At 46.5% G+C, this 18,447-nt stretch overlaps 1 protein-coding gene and 1 long non-coding RNA gene across 4 annotated transcripts in view; one reads left to right on the forward strand and one right to left on the reverse strand.

The window, feature by feature from the left end:
* The window catches only part of slc7a11 (solute carrier family 7 member 11), a 195,422-nt gene that overhangs the window by 19,725 nt on the left and 157,250 nt on the right, over window positions 1-18,447 (reverse strand). For both annotated transcript variants that reach the window (XM_088390002.1, XM_088389996.1), the window contains exon 9: window positions 11,775-11,871. In XM_088390002.1, coding sequence (XP_088246128.1) covers window positions 11,775-11,871 — 97 coding nt within the window. The remainder of the gene's footprint in view (window positions 1-11,774; window positions 11,872-18,447) is intronic.
* Window positions 54-17,757, forward strand: LOC148404717 (uncharacterized). 2 transcript variants are annotated; one of them, XR_015861351.1, is made up of 3 exons: window positions 75-274; window positions 356-2,757; window positions 13,184-17,757. It is a non-coding gene; the product is annotated as an uncharacterized LOC148404717 (long non-coding RNA). The 2 variants fall into 2 exon arrangements; XR_015861350.1 differs by having other exon boundaries at window positions 54-2,757.

Raw genomic sequence — 18,447 nt, forward strand, 5'->3', positions numbered from 1 at the left:
AGGTTGAATTACCTGACATGTTTTGGCTTGTACTTCCGCCTTCATCAGAGTGTCACTGGTGTGGTTGTGACACGTCTTTTTCAGTTGATGGATGAAGGCGTGGCTCACCTGTCAGATTTAACAGGTGAGTCACGCCCTCTGCTGTCCGTTCACCCCTCCAGAATGCTGCTCCAGCTGGTAGAGAGCATGAATGCTCTCTCGACACTGATAAAGACGCGTCACAACCACAGCAGTGACACTGATGAAGGCGGAAGTACAAGCCGAAACATGCCAGGTAATTCAACCTACGAATGTTGTTTGTGATAAAAGAACCAGTAAAATAATTGACAAGTAAAAACAAAATGAACATACGCAGTACAACTACTATGAGGAAGTTATGGAGAGAACTGCGTCAAGGAATTTCGCCTCCTCGAAAAGCTGACGAAGAAACGAGCTCTCTACAGGAACCACCTGAGGTTCAATCTAGGCTGCCGGGATGAAGACGTAACGCCGGCCAGCCTGACAATCAAGAACCCGATCCCGACCAGGAACAAGGAGAGTGCGGATGACTCTGGTCAAAGAACGGATACGATGCACAACCAACAAACTCAACAACATCAACAGTGAACTACAGCGACTGACGGACCAATTCAAACACCGGTATGCCCTGGACAATAACACGGAAACAACACTACACGGACATTTGGATAGCATACACGAACAGGAATTTACCGCCACAAAAAAAACCCACACATCTGAATATTAGACAGACTCATCGCACAAAAAAAGAAGACACAACCGGACCACACACACATAAAGAATAAATGAATTCACAACATGTCACGCCACAAACTCACCCAGGCAGAACGCAGCATACTAGCAAAAGGACTCAACTACGCGATCACACCCAAAAACATACCCCACGATGATTTCATTTTAGCCACGGAGTTAGCATGCGAAAAAATACAGAATCCAGGACAGAAAGCAGCACTACGTAATGAAGTTGCAGGTATATCAAAAACGGCTAAATCACCACCCAGTAATATTACAAAACATGAAGCAAAAGCAATGAATACACTAGTAAAAAATAAAGACATCACAATCCTCCCAGCGGACAAAGGCAGAACAACAGTAATTATGGACACAGACACTTACAAAGAACAGATGCGATAGATACTACAGGACGACACCTATGAAGTAGTAAAAAAAGACCCAACAAAAGACAAGAAAAATAAACTCAAAGCATTACTTAAACCCCTACTCATTGAAAATAAAATAGACAAACAGTCATACAATCACTTAATACCCACAGCGAACATCATCTCCAGAATCTATGGCACACCAAAAATCCATAAACCAGGTACACCTCTCCGCCCCATTGTAGATGAAATGTTCACATCGCACCCACACAGGCCACCATACACATAGTACATGACAGATTATTAGCAGACAGGACAATCAAGAAACGCACAAATTTAACAGTACAAGACATCACTCAACTACTCCATTTCATCGCCTCTTCCACATACTTCCAATACAGAAACAAAATTTACAGGCAAAAAGAACGATTCCCCATGGGAGACCCACTGTCTGCCATCATGTGCAGTTTTTTCATGGAGGACTTGGAACAAAAAGCACTCTTAACAGCCCCGGACACATACAAACCCACACTATGGAGAGGCTATGTAGATGACATTCTAGAAAAAGTAAAAACAGGGCATACACAACACCTCACAGACCATCTCAACACCATAGACACCACCGGTAACATCAAACTCACTCATGAAGAGGAAACAGATCGATCCATAGCCTTTCTAGATATCAACATACACCACGCAGACAATGGAGACATAAAAATAAAAGTAAACAGAAAACCCACACACACCAACCAATACCTCCTCTGGACATCTGAACACCCCACTATACAGACGTAAACAGTCTGTAGTCAGAACATTATACGAACGCACAACAATAATCACGGACCCGGAGGACAGAACACAGGAACAAAAACACAACACGCACTCCAAAGATGTCAGTATCCACAATGGACAATAACTAAAGATGCAGGACAGGTAAAAAACAAAAACAACAACACAGGGGGGGGAGAAAAAAAACAAACAAGTGAACAAGAACACAGCTGAATGGTGACGTTGCCGTACGTGAGAGGGATTACAGCACGTATCAGAAGAGCCATGAAAAAATACAACATAAACACACCTATCAAACCACACACAACACTCCGTCAGAAACTGTTTCACCCAAAGGACAGAATTCACCCTGAAAATAAATAAACTCCATATACGAGATCCCATGCAAATCATGCAATAAATCATACATCGGGGAGACAGAGAGGAACTTCAGCACAAGAAAAACAGAACACAAGAAGGAGTGTGAGGAGACAGCAACAAGACAAACAAGAGCAATAAAACAACAAGCAGAACAGGAACACTACCAGTCAGCCATTAACGATCACTGCAAAAGAGAAAATCACATCATGGACTGGGAAAAGGCCAGAGTCATCCGCATCATAGAAAACAAACATCAGCGTTGGATCAGGGAGGCCATTGAGATCCGCAAGAGGATCATCAACAAGGACAAGGGAGCTTTCATGCTCTCTACCACCTGGGGCAGCATTCTGGGGGGTGAATGGACAGCAGAGGGCGTGACTCACCTGTCAAATCTGACAGGTGAGCCACACCTTCATCCATCAGCTGATAAAGACACAACCACACCAGTGACACTCTGATGAAGGCGGAAGTACAAGCCGAAACATGTCAGGTAATTCAACCTAAGTATCTTGCTTGTGATAAAATAACCAGTAAAATAATTAAGTGAAAACAAAACGAACATAGTACAACTAGCATATTGACTAGTTCGGTCGGAGATTTTATAGTCAATCATGTCTCCTGTAGGGATTTACATTCAAGGGATTTACATTTAAGCTTACCGCAAGTTAACTGTACTGCTGTTTACAATAATTATTGTTCATTTCGTTAGAAAGTCTGGAGAGGCGATAGTAGGGGTGGGCAAACGTTTTGACTTGCGGGCTGAATTGGGTTCTAAATTTTGACCGGGGGGGCCGAACCAGGAGCAGATGGATGTAGTGTTTGTGTGAAGTAATATAAACGACACGTAAAGATCATTGCATAAAACGTTTTGGCCTTTAGTAGGTAGTAAAGCATGGATAAGAAAAAAAAAAAGCTTTTTGAAAACAAATGAAATTATTAACAGCATTAAAAAATATATATTTCACCAAAAAACTATTATCAGTGATTCTCATTAAATAAGACACTGTTATTATGAATAACAGTTTCCATCACTTTAGCGATTTGTACACATGTGCGGTAGGACGAGTCAGTCGACGGGGGGGGGACGACGATTTGTACACAACATGTGCGGTAGGACGAGTCAGTCGACGGGGGGGGGGGACGACGATTTGTACACAACATGTGCGGTAGGACGAGTCAGTCGACGGGGGGGGGGGGGGGGGGGGAACGACGATTTGTACACAACATGTGCGGTAGGACGAGTCAGTCGACGGGGCGCTAGGAATTCACTGGGGAGCCAAGGGGGCGCTAGCCTGAAAACGTTTGGGAACCACTGGTCTAAATCTACATGGGAATCATAATGAGTACATTATTTAAAAAAAACTACTACTGCTGTGAAAGAATAGCTAAGAAATAAGAATATCTGTTTGTGTGTATATATATATATATATATATGAAAGAGACCGCGGACGACAATTGTTGCTCAAGTCTGTGTCTGTATTCAACTGACGCCCGAGCGTCATGACGTCACACAACCCAGCATAACATCTCTAACATCTTTTATAGATAGTAACTTATACATGAAGATCAAATTTAACTTCCAACAATATGTCTCCCCCCACTTGTCTTTACATATCATCAAACACTTAAGCAACTCCTAACTCACATTTCAAAGAACAACATGTAACGTCTTTTTTTTTTTTTTCACACATTTGTCCCCGTCAACAACCCAATTGACCTCGAAGCCCCACAGTACCCACAGCTCACAAGTCCAGTCTCTTCGGCGCTCTTACAAGCCTGCCACTGGCCGTTCTGCGCCCTGGCCCAGGTGTATGTAGAGGCGATCCATTCTGAGGCTGGTGGACGTCACTCTGCCCCTGCAGTGTGACCTCCTGGGCGACTGTGTCAGTGTCATCATTAGTGCCAACAGCGTCGTCAGGTGGATCCCCGGATTGGTCAGCTGGCGGGCTGTTGTGCTGCACTCCGTGCTGCCCAGGCATTGCGGCTTTACTCTCCGCAGGTCGCAGATCCACCCTGTTACGGCGGTACAGTGTCTCTTCGACGTCCACCAGGTATGACCTGGGGCCCACCAACTGTAAGCACACTCCTCTTCGCCACCTGCCCGTCCTGTCCCCAGGCAGGGGCTTCCTCCTTATGTCCTGTCCAAAACACAACTCAGGCAGATCTCTGGCCGATTTGTCATACCAGAGTTTGGCAGTCTGGTGTTTCACTCGCAGCCTGTCTGGAACCCCCGCCACCACACTCGGCTCCAAGAGTGTGTCAGCAACTGGGAGTGGCGTTCTCAGCCTGCGAGACATCAGCCTCTGCGCGGGGCTGCTCATCGTGCCTTCCGTAGGCGTATTCCTCCACTGCAAGATGGCCAGCCAAGGGTCAGTCCCCGCCCTCGCTGACCTCTTGCACAGGCTCTTGACAATCTGCACGGCTGACTCAGCCTTCCCATTCGATTTTGGGTACCTGGGAGAGGATTTGACATGGTCAAAGTTCCAGTCTCTCGCAAACCTCCTGAACGTTTCGCAGTCGAACTGGGCACCACAATCTGTAATTACCCGGTCAGGCTGACCGTGCCGTGCAAACTGGGACTGGCACCTCAGCACCGTGGTCTCAGCTGAAAGATCTGGGAGCAACTCTATTTCCCAGAAATCCGAATAATGATCAACCATGATCAGAAAGTCCTTGCCAGCCTGCGTGAACAGATCCATGCTGAGGATCTGCCATGGTCGTGTAGGGAGTGCATGGATCATCATCGTCTCCCGCTGCTGTCCGTGTGGATATTCGTTGCAGGCAGAGCACTGGCTCACATAGTCCTTGATCTCACCGTGCATGTTGGGCCAGAATAGCGTGTCTCTGGCCTGTCGGTAACAGGCATCTTCTCCTACATGGCTGACATGGATGCGTTTCAACATTTCAGCACGCAATGATTTGGGCACTATGACTCGCTGACTTTTGAAAAGCACTCCATCCTGTGCGCTGATCTCATCCCTGATTGACCAGTATTCTCTGATTGCCAATGGAGTGTCCTCCCGGCGATCTGGCCAACCCCGGAGCACTACCTCTTACAACAGCTGAAGACTCCCATCACCCACTGTATGCAGTTTTATCTGCCTCAGCCGCTGGCTGGTGACGTTCAGATGCTCAGCCTGATTTATCTGTTCAACGTCCACTTGTGCTCTCTGCATGCAGCAAACAGTTTGTTTTGTATATCTCGTGCCAGGCCCCTGCGGTGAAGCCGTGGCCCTACTCAAGGTGTCACTGATGTGCATGTCAGGCCCTGGCTTGTACACCACCTTCAAATTGTACCCCTGTAGTGTGAGCAGCATGCTCTGGAGTCGTTTGGGCGCTGAGAGGAGTGGCTTGGTCAAAATGGAGATGAGTGGCTTGTGGTCGGTTTCCGCTGTGATCTCCACCCGCCCATACAGGTAGTAATGAAATCGCTGACAAGCGAACACTATGCTCAGACATTCCTTTTCGATTTGTGCATAATTCCGCTCCATCTGAGTAAGTGCCCGTGACGCAAAGCTTACCAGCTGATCCTCCTCCAGTAGGCAATAGCCAAGTCCCTTCTGACTCGCGTCACTCTGTATGGTGTCTGGCTTGGTCACATCGTAGTATTGCAGGATCGGGGCCGACGTGACGAGTCGCTTAATCTCCTCGACTGCTGCGTCGTGTTTTGGCAGCCAATGCCATGGAACATCCTTGTCCAACAATCTCCGTAGTGGCTCACACACCTCAGAGAGGTGTGGCATGAACCTTGCGAGGTAGGTCACAAACCCAATGAATCGCTGCACGGCCTTGGCGTCCTCGGGGTGTGGCATGTCCTGGACCGCACTGATTTTCTCCGGGTCTGCTCTAAGGCCCTCCCCTGATAGGATGTGTCCGTGAAACTTGACCTCTTTGACCCTGAACACTAGTTTCTTTAAACTCAGTCCCAGTTTTACCTCCCTGCATCTTTGCATGAGCGCTAACAGCTATGTATCATGGTCCCGTGTGGCTATCTCATCTGTCCCCCCACACCCCACAATCAATATGTCATCTGCTATAGGTTCCACCCCATCTAGCCCTGCCAGTAGCTCATGCTGCTTTCGCTGGTAAATCTCTGGGGCCACAGACACTCCAAACGGCAGCTTTAACCACCGCTTCCTGCCCCACGGTGTCCAGAACGTGGTGGTGTAACTGCTCTCTTTGTCTAATCTGCACTGTAGAAAGGCATCTCTTACATCTACTAGTGTAAAGACGCGGGCCCTGGGCAGCTTATGCAACACATTTTCAAGTGTTGGCATAATGCAGTGGGACCTCTTTAGAGCCCGATTTAATGACTTGGGATCTATGCAAATTCTCAACTTTTCTGCCTGCCTGACAATCACCATGTTGCTAATCCACTCAGTAGGCTCAGACACTGACCTTAGGTGGCCATCCGCCTCATACCTATCCAACTGGGCCTTGACTGTCTCCCTGACGGTCACCGGGACGTTGCGTGGGGAAGCCTGCACTGGGGGTACATTAGTATCTAACTCAAAATGAACATCCCCTGGGAGTGACTCAACTGGATCGTTGAAAACATCTACGTACATCTGTACAAGGTTCTGTCTGGTTAATGGCGCTGAGCTGCCGTGTCCCACCATAAGAAGTTCTTCTGGGATGGTGAAGTGCACCAAGCCTAGCCGCTCGCTCGTTTCGCCTGACAACAGAGGTCTCTGTCCACTTCTCACTATTTCGAACCTTAGCCTGTGTACTCTTCCCTTCACTACGCACTTTGTGCGGAATATGCCCGTGGATTGCATGGATTGGCCCAAATACAATAGCAGCCTGGTCTGGCTAGGTAGTAACTTCGCCCCAGGGTCGAGTCTCCTCATGTCTTTTATGCTCATGACATCACACGTGGCCCCCGAATCTATCTGGCACCTCTGAAACCCACCATTCATTTTTAAGTTAACAAACCATTTCTTCCCCCGCCCCTGAACTGCCCCTATGCTCTCCGCTGTGTAAACGTGTGCCTCCATGTCAGACCTGTCCATGTCCTCAGGTACTTCACCGTCTGCCGCGTGCAGCTGTCTCGTGGCTTGGCTCCTCTTCATGCAAACTTTGGCAAAATGATTTGTGGTCCAACAGCTCCTACAGTATTTTCAAAAGGCTGGGCAAAAATCACGGCCACGCCTGTGCGTGTTGCAGCAGAATCTGCACGTAGCGCTGTCATATGTGTTCGGTGTCTGATTTCGAATTCTGTCCGGACGCTCCTGCCTGGGCGGGGGACGTGGCCGCGGGCCATCCATTGTGTGCACCATCTCTGGAGGCCTGTCCTGCGTGATTGCTTGTATCCTCGTGTCTGTCATCTCTGCTGTTCTGCATATATCTATGGCCGATGCTAGTGTGAGATCTTTTTGTCTGAGCAGCCGGCGGCGCACACTTTCATCACTCACACCCAGAACCAGCCTGTCTCTGATCAAGTCCTCTTTGAGTTGTCCATACTCACATGAAGCAGCTTTCTCCCTTAGTTTCGTCACAAACACATCAATCGGCTCCCCTTCATCTTGCTTGCAGTTTCCAAAAACAAATCTCTCAATTATGACGTTCCTAGCTGGTTTGAAGTAATCCGCCAAAGCATCAAGAATAACTTTTACATCCTTCCCTTGGACTGCCGTGAGTCCCAAGTTATGCTTGTATATGTGACGACATTCATTACCCATTATTCTCCGTAGGGTTGCTGCTTGCACTGGTTGCCCTTTCTCTGATAATCTCGTTGCCAGTAAATAGTCCTCAAATTCCCCAATTGTCCTAATTGCTTGCGAGGTCGCCGCTCATCTTCATCTCCTCCGGCGGCGGTATATTCGTTGCCATGGTGGGTGGTGTTGCTAGCCTAGCAGGTTGCTAACCGCGGTTCCGCTCGTCTTTGCTATCTGTCCGTCTGTCCCTCTTCACCCTCTTTCACTGGCCCCGCAGTGAAGCACAGCGCCGTCCAGCCAAACTGTGGTTGGGTCCAGTCGCTTCTGACACCATGTTTGTGTGTATATATATACTGATATGAAAGAGACCGCGGACGACAACTGTTGCTCAAGTCTGTGTCTGTATTCAACTGACGCCCGAGCGTCATTACGTCACACAACCCAGCATAACATCTCTAACAATGTCACGTCTCAGCTCCTCTGTGCCGCCAATTGTAACGCGGAGTAGAACTATTTTTCAAATAATATTTAACTTGGAATTTCATGGCTGCAACGCGTGCAGTAGAAGTTGAGAAAGGGCATGTTTACCACTTTGTTACATCACCTTTCCTTTTAATAACACTCAATAAACATTTTGGAAAAGAGGAGACTACCGTATTTTCCGGACTATAAGTCGCACCAGCCATAAAATGCCCCAAAAAGTGAAAAAAAACATATATAAGTCGCTCCGGAGTATAAGTCGCATTTTGGGGGCAATTTATTCGACAAAATCCCACACCAAAAACAAGAGCTGAGAACGGGCCTGACGTAACATATAGAGTGATTAAGGACAACTATTACATGAATATCATGTTTATAAAACCATCGGTGTCACTCCAATTCATTAAATAGCAACAACAGGCTAAACGATAGGTATGCTAACGTGACAAACACAAACAAGGAGCTGAGAACGGGCCTGACGTAACATATAGAGTGATTAAGGACAACTATTACATGAATAACATGTTTATAAAACCATCGGTGTCACTCCAATTCATTAAATAGCAACAACAGGCTAAACGATAGGTATGCTAACGTGACAAACACAAACAAAGAGCTGAGAAGGGGCCTGACGTAACATAGAGTGATTAAGGACAACTATTACATGAATAACATGTTTATAAAACCATCGGTGTCACTCCAATTCATTCCATCGATCGTTCTTTGTCAACAATGGGTGCGCGTGGCTGAGGGCGCTTGCACTTCAAAAATATTCCACAGGCTCATATAACGATAGATAAACTATATTTCAAATAACTATAATATATATATATATATATATAATATTGGGGAACCGAACCGCGCTCGGGCGGCAACTTGGGGAACAGATCCATGCTCGGGCGGCAACTTGGGTAACAGAACCGCGCTCGGGCGGCAACTTGGGGAACCGAACCGCGCTCGGGCGGCGACTTGGGGAACAGATCCGCGCTCGGGCGGCGACTTGGGGAACAGAACCGCGCTCGGGCGGCGACTTGGGGAACAGAACCGCGCTCGGGCGGCGACTTGGAGAACAGAACTGCACTCGGGCGGCGTTCAGGGACCCAGGGCCACACTCGCAGCACAGACTGGGGACCTGAACCGCAATCGGCAGCACTTGGGGAGCATGAACCGCACTCGGGCGGCAACCCTAACCTGAACCGCACTCGGGCGGCAACCATAACCTGAACCGCACTCGGGCGGCAACCCTAACCTGACCGCACTCAGGTGGCAACCCGAACCTGAACCGCACTCGGGCGGCAACACGAACATGAACCGCACTCGGGCGGCAACCCTAACCTGAACCGCACTCGGGCGGCAACCCTAACATGAACCGCACTCGGGCGGCAACCATAACCTGAACCGCACTCGGGCGGCAACACGAACATGAACCACACTCGGGCGGCAACCCTAACCTGAACCGCACTCGGGCGGCAACCCTAACATGAACCGCACTCGGGCGGCAACCATAACCTGAACCGCATTCGGGCGGCAACACAAACCTGAACAGCACTCGGGCGGCAACCCTAACCTGAACCGCATTCGGGCGGCAACCCTAACCCGAACCGCAATCTGCAGCAACACAAACATTAACCGCACTCGTGCGGCAACCCAAACATAAAATGCATTCGGATGCCGGCTCTGGAAGTCCGTACAGCAATTGGCGGCGACTCCGGAAGTCTGTACCGCGATCGGCGGCAACTCTGAAAGTCCGTACCGCGATCGGCGGCATTTCAGAAGGCGTGGCTGTGCGTAGCGGCAGGAGCCAGCACGCGCCGCAGCAGTGGGAGTGGAGCCAGGTGCAGCTGGCTCAAAGTCCGGCGACGACCGCGGGTCCGGCGTTGCTGGCAAGAAGTCCGACGACGGCCGTGGGTCCAGTGACGCCGGGGTGAGGCCCGATGGAGGCCGCGAGTCTGATGGCGGCCGCGGGTCCAGCGTCGCTGGAGCGAAGTCTGGTGGCGGCCGCGGGTTTGGAGTCGCGGGAGCAAGTTCGACGGCAGCTGTGGAGCCCACGGCGATGGAACCTGCTCAGACGTGGATCGGGCGTCGCAGTGGAAGCTGGTGGTGGAGGGGGGTCCAAGCGCTGGTTGTTTTGGTGGTCGGATCATTCTGTCACGGTTCGGAGTCGCGGGAGCAAGTTCGACCAGGTGCAGCTTGGACCAGGGTTTATTGGTGAACTCATAAAAAGGCAAACTGACACGACGTAACCACAATAACATGAATGACTGACCGGGACGTGAAACCAGACGACATCAGGACATGATGACAGCAAGATCGGACGACATCCGGAACCAAAAAGACCTCATGACAGGAACACAGAACGTAAATCCAACACCGAACAACCACAACCAATGATCCGACAGGGAGTGAGGGGCAGACAGGACTTATATACACGACAGGTAATGAGAGGCAGGTGGGAATAATCACACTGATCATGGGCACACAGGAGGGGAGGGGCGAGCACACAGACAGAAACCAAGACAACAGACACATAGTGGAGCAGTTGGGGACGAGACGTGACAAAATATAAGAGGAGGAAAAATGGAGCAAGTGTACATACAGCAGACAGTGGACTTGGATATGGTGCTTTAAAGTTTTAATTGCTTTATTTGATGTTTTCTCTATTTTTTATGTTTTGAATATGTTCAAAATAAAGATATAAAAGCATGTGAAGTGATCAACTATACTAAAAATAACATGGGAAGTGGTCAACTATACTTGTAAGTAAGTGATGTCTTAATGATCAATTAAAAATTTGTGAAAAAAAACATATATAAGTCGCTCCTGAGTATAAATCGCCCCCCCACCCAAACTATGAAAAAAACCGCGATTTATAGTCCGGAAATTACGGTAATACAAAATACAATGTGTCTTATGAGACGCATTCCAAAATTGCTTCAACCTGCCTACCTTTTCGACAAGTCATGTAAAACAAAGTGTCAAATAGAGTTGAAATAAGTGTTGATTATGTACTTGACGAAATGAACAAATAAATCACACAAAAAAATGCATCGCCAGGATAGTTGGAAACTGAATGTCAACTCCTATTTTTGTGATGTAAGTTTATTCTCCCTTAATCTCTCTGTTGTAAGAAACATTGAATAAGAATCAAAAGAAAAGGCACAGGAGTTACTTCAGCTACGACATACTGTGTTCAATTTTTCCTCGGGCACCACATAACCAATCTCAATCCAGGCCATTTCTTCTAACTTGGAAAAAAGTAAAGATAGCCTTCCAGTCCATATGTACAGAAATTTGAGATAAAGTAGTATATTGCTATAAATATGTTATAGTCATACTTTATTGATTCGGATATAGTTTATTGTAAACTAACCAATAGGATGATGGCAGCTACTGGAGTGTTTCTGCGAATGTGAATCATGGAGTAAACCTCAGGTAGTTGTCCTTCACGTGATGCCACCAAGAATGTTCTGCAAAACACACACACACGTTTCTTTGACCAGTGTTTCACTTGTTTGTTTGTTTTTCCTTCATATAAGCATATTACAGTGGTACTAACAAACTTAATTGGCTCAGCGATCGGGTTTGTAAGTAGAAACGTTTGTAAGTAGAAACGTTCCCCATCAATGTAAAATCAAATAATGCGTGCCGGAGTATCTCAAAAGTCCTACTTTTTGCCCTATTACTCTGTGTAAAATGCACTTCTTTTTAACTCATAATTTGTTCACATTGCGCAGGGCTTGAAAGTGTGACCATTATGGTCGCTGATATCATTATAGTTGGGTTATTCGGGTTATTCTATTAAGTAACAATAAGACATGCACCAGAAAGAGATAGGAGACCAAAACACAACCCGAGCCAGCAATACTTGTTGCTCAACAAGGGAAAGTGGAGTTCTCAGCGTCCAAGATCTTTGAAAGTTCCGCTTCCCCTGTGCAGCCTTTTATTGCATTCGACCTGGTGGGAGGCGGTTCCAAGTCTCGCAATAGCCAACCATATTGAAATGTTTGTGTGTGGGTATCTTGACTGTGAGTGTGTGTGGGGGGTGAGTGTGTGCATGCGTGTAGCAGGAATGCTGTCTTGCTTTGAAAAGTTACAACTAACGTGTGTTTTTATATGATACCATTCGTCCATTAACTAATACTCCAATCCTTTCGTAATGCGCTGGTAAAAATGTAATCTGGTTGCACAGAGCGAGTGCAGGTTTTAATGCTGCAACACTGTTCATACAGCAAAAAAGGTCAAATTCTGTCCGGTTAGACCTTTCTGCTAAAATTGGCAATCAATGCAGTGGATGGGTTAGGGTTTAGGTTAGATCATTGCAGAGGTTACCCATCTTCTCACAAAAATGAAGGCCTGAATCAAGGATTTTATCTAATTATGTGTACAATTATTTTAATCGCAATGCAGCAAATAATTTAATACCTCAAGGTGAACTTACATGCACTATATACACGCACTACCATAAGTTTGTGGTTAAGAGTATTGGAAATATTTGTTGTCTTGTAACCAGTCACATTAAATTAAAACTGTATTTAATTTAATCTTAATTTCCAAAACGTGCCTATAGTATTGTCAAACTATTGTCATGAAAATCCTAAAATCGACAAACTTAAACGAATAGTCTGTCCCGCCACACATTGTAAGTGAAAAAACACTATTGTAAATTATTATGTTTTTGTTTGTGGACTTTGTTGAACTGAGAGTTTGTGTGTGTGAGACAGTGCACACAATGTTCATTGTCTAAAATGTTGTCTTTGGTCTGTGGTCTTAATACTGTAGGAGTCAATTTCTATGATCATGTTGGTGCGTGACATGATAATGTTGGCTTCTGGTTACACGTGGTGTCTGAGCTCGCTTCCGGACTTCCGGGTTGTTCTGACAGATCGTCGCTCTTCGGACACAAAGTATGGCAGCGGACCAAGAGGTATGTACGGCTTCGTGCACCAACTGCACCCTTCTCTTAGAGAGGTTGTCTCTGCTAGAGGGACGTGTCCGCCAGTTAGAGCAGAATAGTGCGATAACAGTAGTTGCGGCGGACACAGATGCGGGCTGTAGTCAGACCGCTAGCCCGGTTAGCATTAGCCCCAAGCGGCTTGCTAATCGCGATGAGCCAGGTAAGACGCATAGCCGTCCAAAGTCATCTCGGTCTCCTGGCCCTCGCACATGGGTCATAGGCGACTCCATTACCCGAAACATTACGCTTAAAAATCCAGCCACGGTAATGTGTATTCCTGGGGGCAGAGCACCCGACATAGAAGCTAATCTTAGGGAGCTGACTCGCAATAGGCCTAGTCAACAGCGTAGTTCCACCAACACTAGCTACTCGGACATAGTGATACACGTCGGCTCCAATGATGTTAGGATGAGACAATCAGAGATCACAAAGAAAAACATAGCGAGGACTTGTGATCTTGCCAGAAAGATGAGTCGGCATCGAGTATTTGTCTCTGGCCCCCTGCCTGGGAGAGGCACTGATGAGAGGTTTAGTAGATTAGTCTCCCTTAATCGATGGATGGCTGGGTTCTGTAAAAAGTAGGGACTGTATTTTATAGATAACTGGTCATCCTTCTGGGGCCGCCCCGACCTGCTGAGGAAGGACGGCCTTCACCCTAACCGTGAAGGCGCCTTCACTCTTTCTAGGAATATAGATTACTGTTTGAGCCACTCATGACAGGTCACTCTAGAGCAGGCCAGGGCACAGGTGATTAGACCACCTGTGAGGATGGGTTTGGAGTCTGTTAAGTTAAAGTTAACTAGCGCTAGGCTAGACTTTCAGCATACACATAGCTCCTCGTGTAGACTAGAGCGCGACAGTTTAAATAGTGCTGCAGTACACATAAACACATTTTCTACTGGGGTAGTAGACAAATCCAATCACTCCGTCCCGACCGGTCTTGCTGATGAAACGGTGCCTGTTTTAGATAACTTCACATGTGTAACAAATATTCATCATCAAATTCCCACGGTCGTTTCATCCCACCGCCCTAATAAATTTTTGAGAGGTGATATTAGGCCTAGAGAACACAATTTTACTCGCATCCCGTTTAAAAATCCTTCGATAGATACGCACCCTGATCAACCGATTACACTTAAATTCGGTTTTATGAATATTAGATCACTTCATACGAAAGCAGTTCTCGTCAATGACCTTATCACGGAACATAATCTAAACGTTTTTGGTCTTTGCGAGACCTGGTTAAAACCTAATGAACTGCTGCCACTTAACGAGGCCTCGCCTCCAAATTTTGTGAGCTCGCATGTGGCACGTCCTCGAAAAAAGGGTGGGGGTGTCGCCCTCATCTCAAATTCTGAGCTTAGATTTAGGCCTCGCTCAATTCACGTATTTAAAACATTTGAAGTTCTCATTGTGCGATCCACTGCGTTACCGTCATTCTATCTTGTTGTTATTTACCGCCCACCCGGGGCTTACTCTGGCTTCCTGGATGAATTTTCAGAATTTGTGGCTGATGTAGTGACAAATGCAGATAATATAGTTATCATGGGTGATTTCAACATCCACATGAATTCACCGTCAGAACCACTGACTTCGGCATTTCAAACTTTAATCGATACGTTTGGTTTTACGCAAGCTGTACAGGCAGCAACGCATAAGAATGGAAATACCTTAGATCTGGTATTATTCCGGGGACTAGCAACCTCAAATATAGCAGTACTGCCATACACTACTGTTCTGTCTGATCATTTCTTAATACAATTTGAAATTTTAGTTCCTTGTCAAAGACAAGAGAGCAATCAGAATTATAGCAGCCGTAATTTTAACTCCATGACTGCAACTGCGCTATCTGAGTTACTGTCGCCGGCAACCGCCATGTTTCCCGCATACAGCGGCTCTATTGATAATCTTACAAATGAATTCAATGCGACATTATTAAAAGCCATCGACTCTGTGGCACCGCTACGTCTTAAAACTCGCCGTTGATGGCCAACTCCGTGGTTCACAGATGAAACACGTACGTTTAAACAATTATGTAGAAAGCATGAGCGCAGATGGCGTTTAACCAAACTTGAGGTTTTCCATCAGGCATGGAAGAACAGCCTCCTGAAATATAAAGATGCGCTTATTTTAGCAAAAACCCGTTATTTTTCGCAAGTCATTAATCTTAATAAAAACAATCCTAAATACCTATTTGATACAGAGGCAAAGCTAACTCTGCGCCAGCCGACCCCCGATAGCTCCTTCCACTCAGCTGACGAGTTTATGAAATGTTTTGCTCAAAAGATTGAGTCCATTAGGGACGAGATCAAGAATACCATTCCAATCGCTCCGCCGGTTACTAGCGCTGGGGATCATGCAATAACCCTCTCAAATTTTAAAAGCGTGTCCCTTGAAATGCTTACAAAATTGGTTAGTGCGGCTAAACAAACAACATGTTTACTCGACCCGCTTCCAGCCAAACTACTTAAAGAATTATTTGCAATTTTAGGACCGTCCGTCATAAATATTATCAATCTGTCTGTTTCCTCTGGGATAGTGCCAACAGCCTTTAAAACCGCTATTATTAAACCGCTACTTAAGCGAGCAAATCTTGACCCGGACTGTCTCAGTAATTATAGGCCAGTTTCAAACCTCCCATTCATAGCAAAACTTCTTGAAAAAGTAGTAGCGCAGCAGCTTATTGATTACATGGTCGCTAATAATCGATATGACTCTTTTCAGTCTGGTTTTAGAGCTAATCATTCCACAGAGACACCACTTGCTAAAGTGACTAATGATCTCCTCATAGCTATGGATTCAAATATGTCGTCTGTATTGTTACTACTCGATCTTAGTGCTGCCTTTGACACTGTAGACTTCGATATTTTATTAGGGCGTCTTAAAAGTTGTGTTGTTATCTCAGGGTCAGCACTAAGCTGGTTCAATTCCTATCTATCAGACAGGACGCACCGGGTGGTCCATGGCAATACGTCCTCTGAGCTCTATAATGTTACGTGTGGTGTCCCACAGGGATCGGTACTCGGACCGATTTTATTTAATATTTATATGATTCCGCTTGGGGACATAATACGTAAATATAATATTAGCTTTCAATGCTACGCGGATGACACCCAATTATATATGCCGTTATCGATGACAGATCCGCGGGACTGTTGTAATCTCGAGGCGTGCCTTGCGGAGATCAAGCAATGGATGTCTCTCAACTTCCTTCGTCTTAACCCAGATAAAACTGAGATGTTGATAATTGGTCCTACTCGTTATCAACACTTATTTAAGGAAACCACTATAACTATAGATAACCGTACTATCACTCAGAGTGATACGGTAACTAATCTCGGGGTAATATTTGACCAAACGCTCTCCTTTCAAAAACACATTAAGAATATAACCAGGATTGCGTTTTTTCACCTTCGTAATATTGCTAAGATTCGTCCTATCCTCTCTACCAGGGATGCGGAAACTATTATACATGCGTTCGTCACGTCGCGCCTGGACTACTGTAATGTATTATTCTCTGGTCTTCCTAAGTCCAGTATCAAAAGTCTACAGTTAGTGCAAAATGCCGCTGCGAGGCTGCTCTCACGGTCAAGAAAATTTGATCACATTACCCCAATATTAGCCAAATTACATTGGCTCCCGGTCCATTTAAGATGTTACTTCAAGGTTCTTCTACTAACCTATAAATCACTGCATGGCTTAGCGCCTTCATATCTCGTCGACCTAGTCGTTCCTTATGTTCCGTCTCGTAACCTTCGTTCGCAAAACGCTAGTCTTTTAGTTACACCGAGGGCCAAGAAAATGTCTGCAGGGTCTAGAGCATTCTCTATTCGGGCTCCAGAGCTTTGGAATGCCCTACCGATGGATATTAGAACTACTACCTCAGTAGAAACATTTAAGACACGTTTAAAGACACATTTCTATGAGATGGCCTTTAACTAACTTGTAGTGGCCGATTTGGCCGGAGTTTGTTTTGTTCTCTCTGCCCACCCCCTCCCCGGCTAGGTGGCTCAAAAGCTGATAGCGGCTAGCTGGATTCTCGGGGACCAATTCAAGATGAAGAAACTGCAGCTCAACCTCCCTGAAGACACTGCCAGGACAATCGAGGGCACCTCCGACATCATCCATTTTTTTTCATTGATTTTCATATTATGTATTACTTGTGCCCTCTCTGCATCCATTAAAACCTGGTGATCCTGAAAGGGGGATCCTTCCATCTGTGGTCCCTTCTCAAGGTTTCTCATTTTCCCCTGGCAGGGTTTTTTTTGAGTTTTTCCTTGCCCTTTTGCGAGCTTAAGATCAGGGGATGCTTTGACAATAATTGTCAATTTTGGCTATGTGAAGCCCTTTGAGACTGTTTGTGATTTAGGGCTATACAAATAAACTTAGAAACTTAGAATGTCTCAATAAATTTGGCTGAGCAGAGGAGTGTGTGCGTGTGCGTGTGTGTGTGTGTGTGTGTGTGTGTGTGTGTGTGTGTGTGTGTGTGTGGGCACGCGTGCATGCGTGTGTGTGTAAGAGGAAGGGATGGAGTGATGTTCATGTGTGCTCATGTGTATGATGTGGCTCTTTGCGGTAACAAAGTAAAAATGTGGCTCTTAGTCTGACTGTTTGGCCTTGGCCACAGTTTGATAATCGACTTTGTAGTCCTGTCATCGGATTTGCGGCCGCATGTTTTGGACACTCGGGTGAAAAGAGGGGTGGAGCTGTCAACTGATCGCTACCTTGTGGTGTAATAGCTTTGATGGTGAGGGAAGATGCCGGTCCGATCTGGCACACCCTAACGTATTGTGAGGTGATTGCTTGGAACGTCTGGCAGAATCCCTTGTCAGAAAGAGCTTCAACTCCCACCTCCGGCAGAGCATCCGAGGGAGGCAGGCAACATTGAATCTGAGTGAACCATGGTCCATTGAGGCGGCCAACTGGAGCTGTGGCCGTAAGGTGGTTGGTGCCTATCATGGCGGCAACTCCCAAATCCACTGGTCGACACCGGGAGTAAGGGATGCCTTCAAGCTGAAGAAGGAGTCCTATCGGACCATTTTGGCCTGTGAGACTCCGACATGTATCGGCTGGCCAAGTGGAACGTGGC

Source organism: Syngnathus floridae, chromosome 1 (assembly GCF_059516105.1).
Source record: "Syngnathus floridae isolate MCC-2025c chromosome 1, RoL_Sflo_1.0, whole genome shotgun sequence".
Taxonomy (NCBI): domain Eukaryota; kingdom Metazoa; phylum Chordata; class Actinopteri; order Syngnathiformes; family Syngnathidae; genus Syngnathus; species Syngnathus floridae.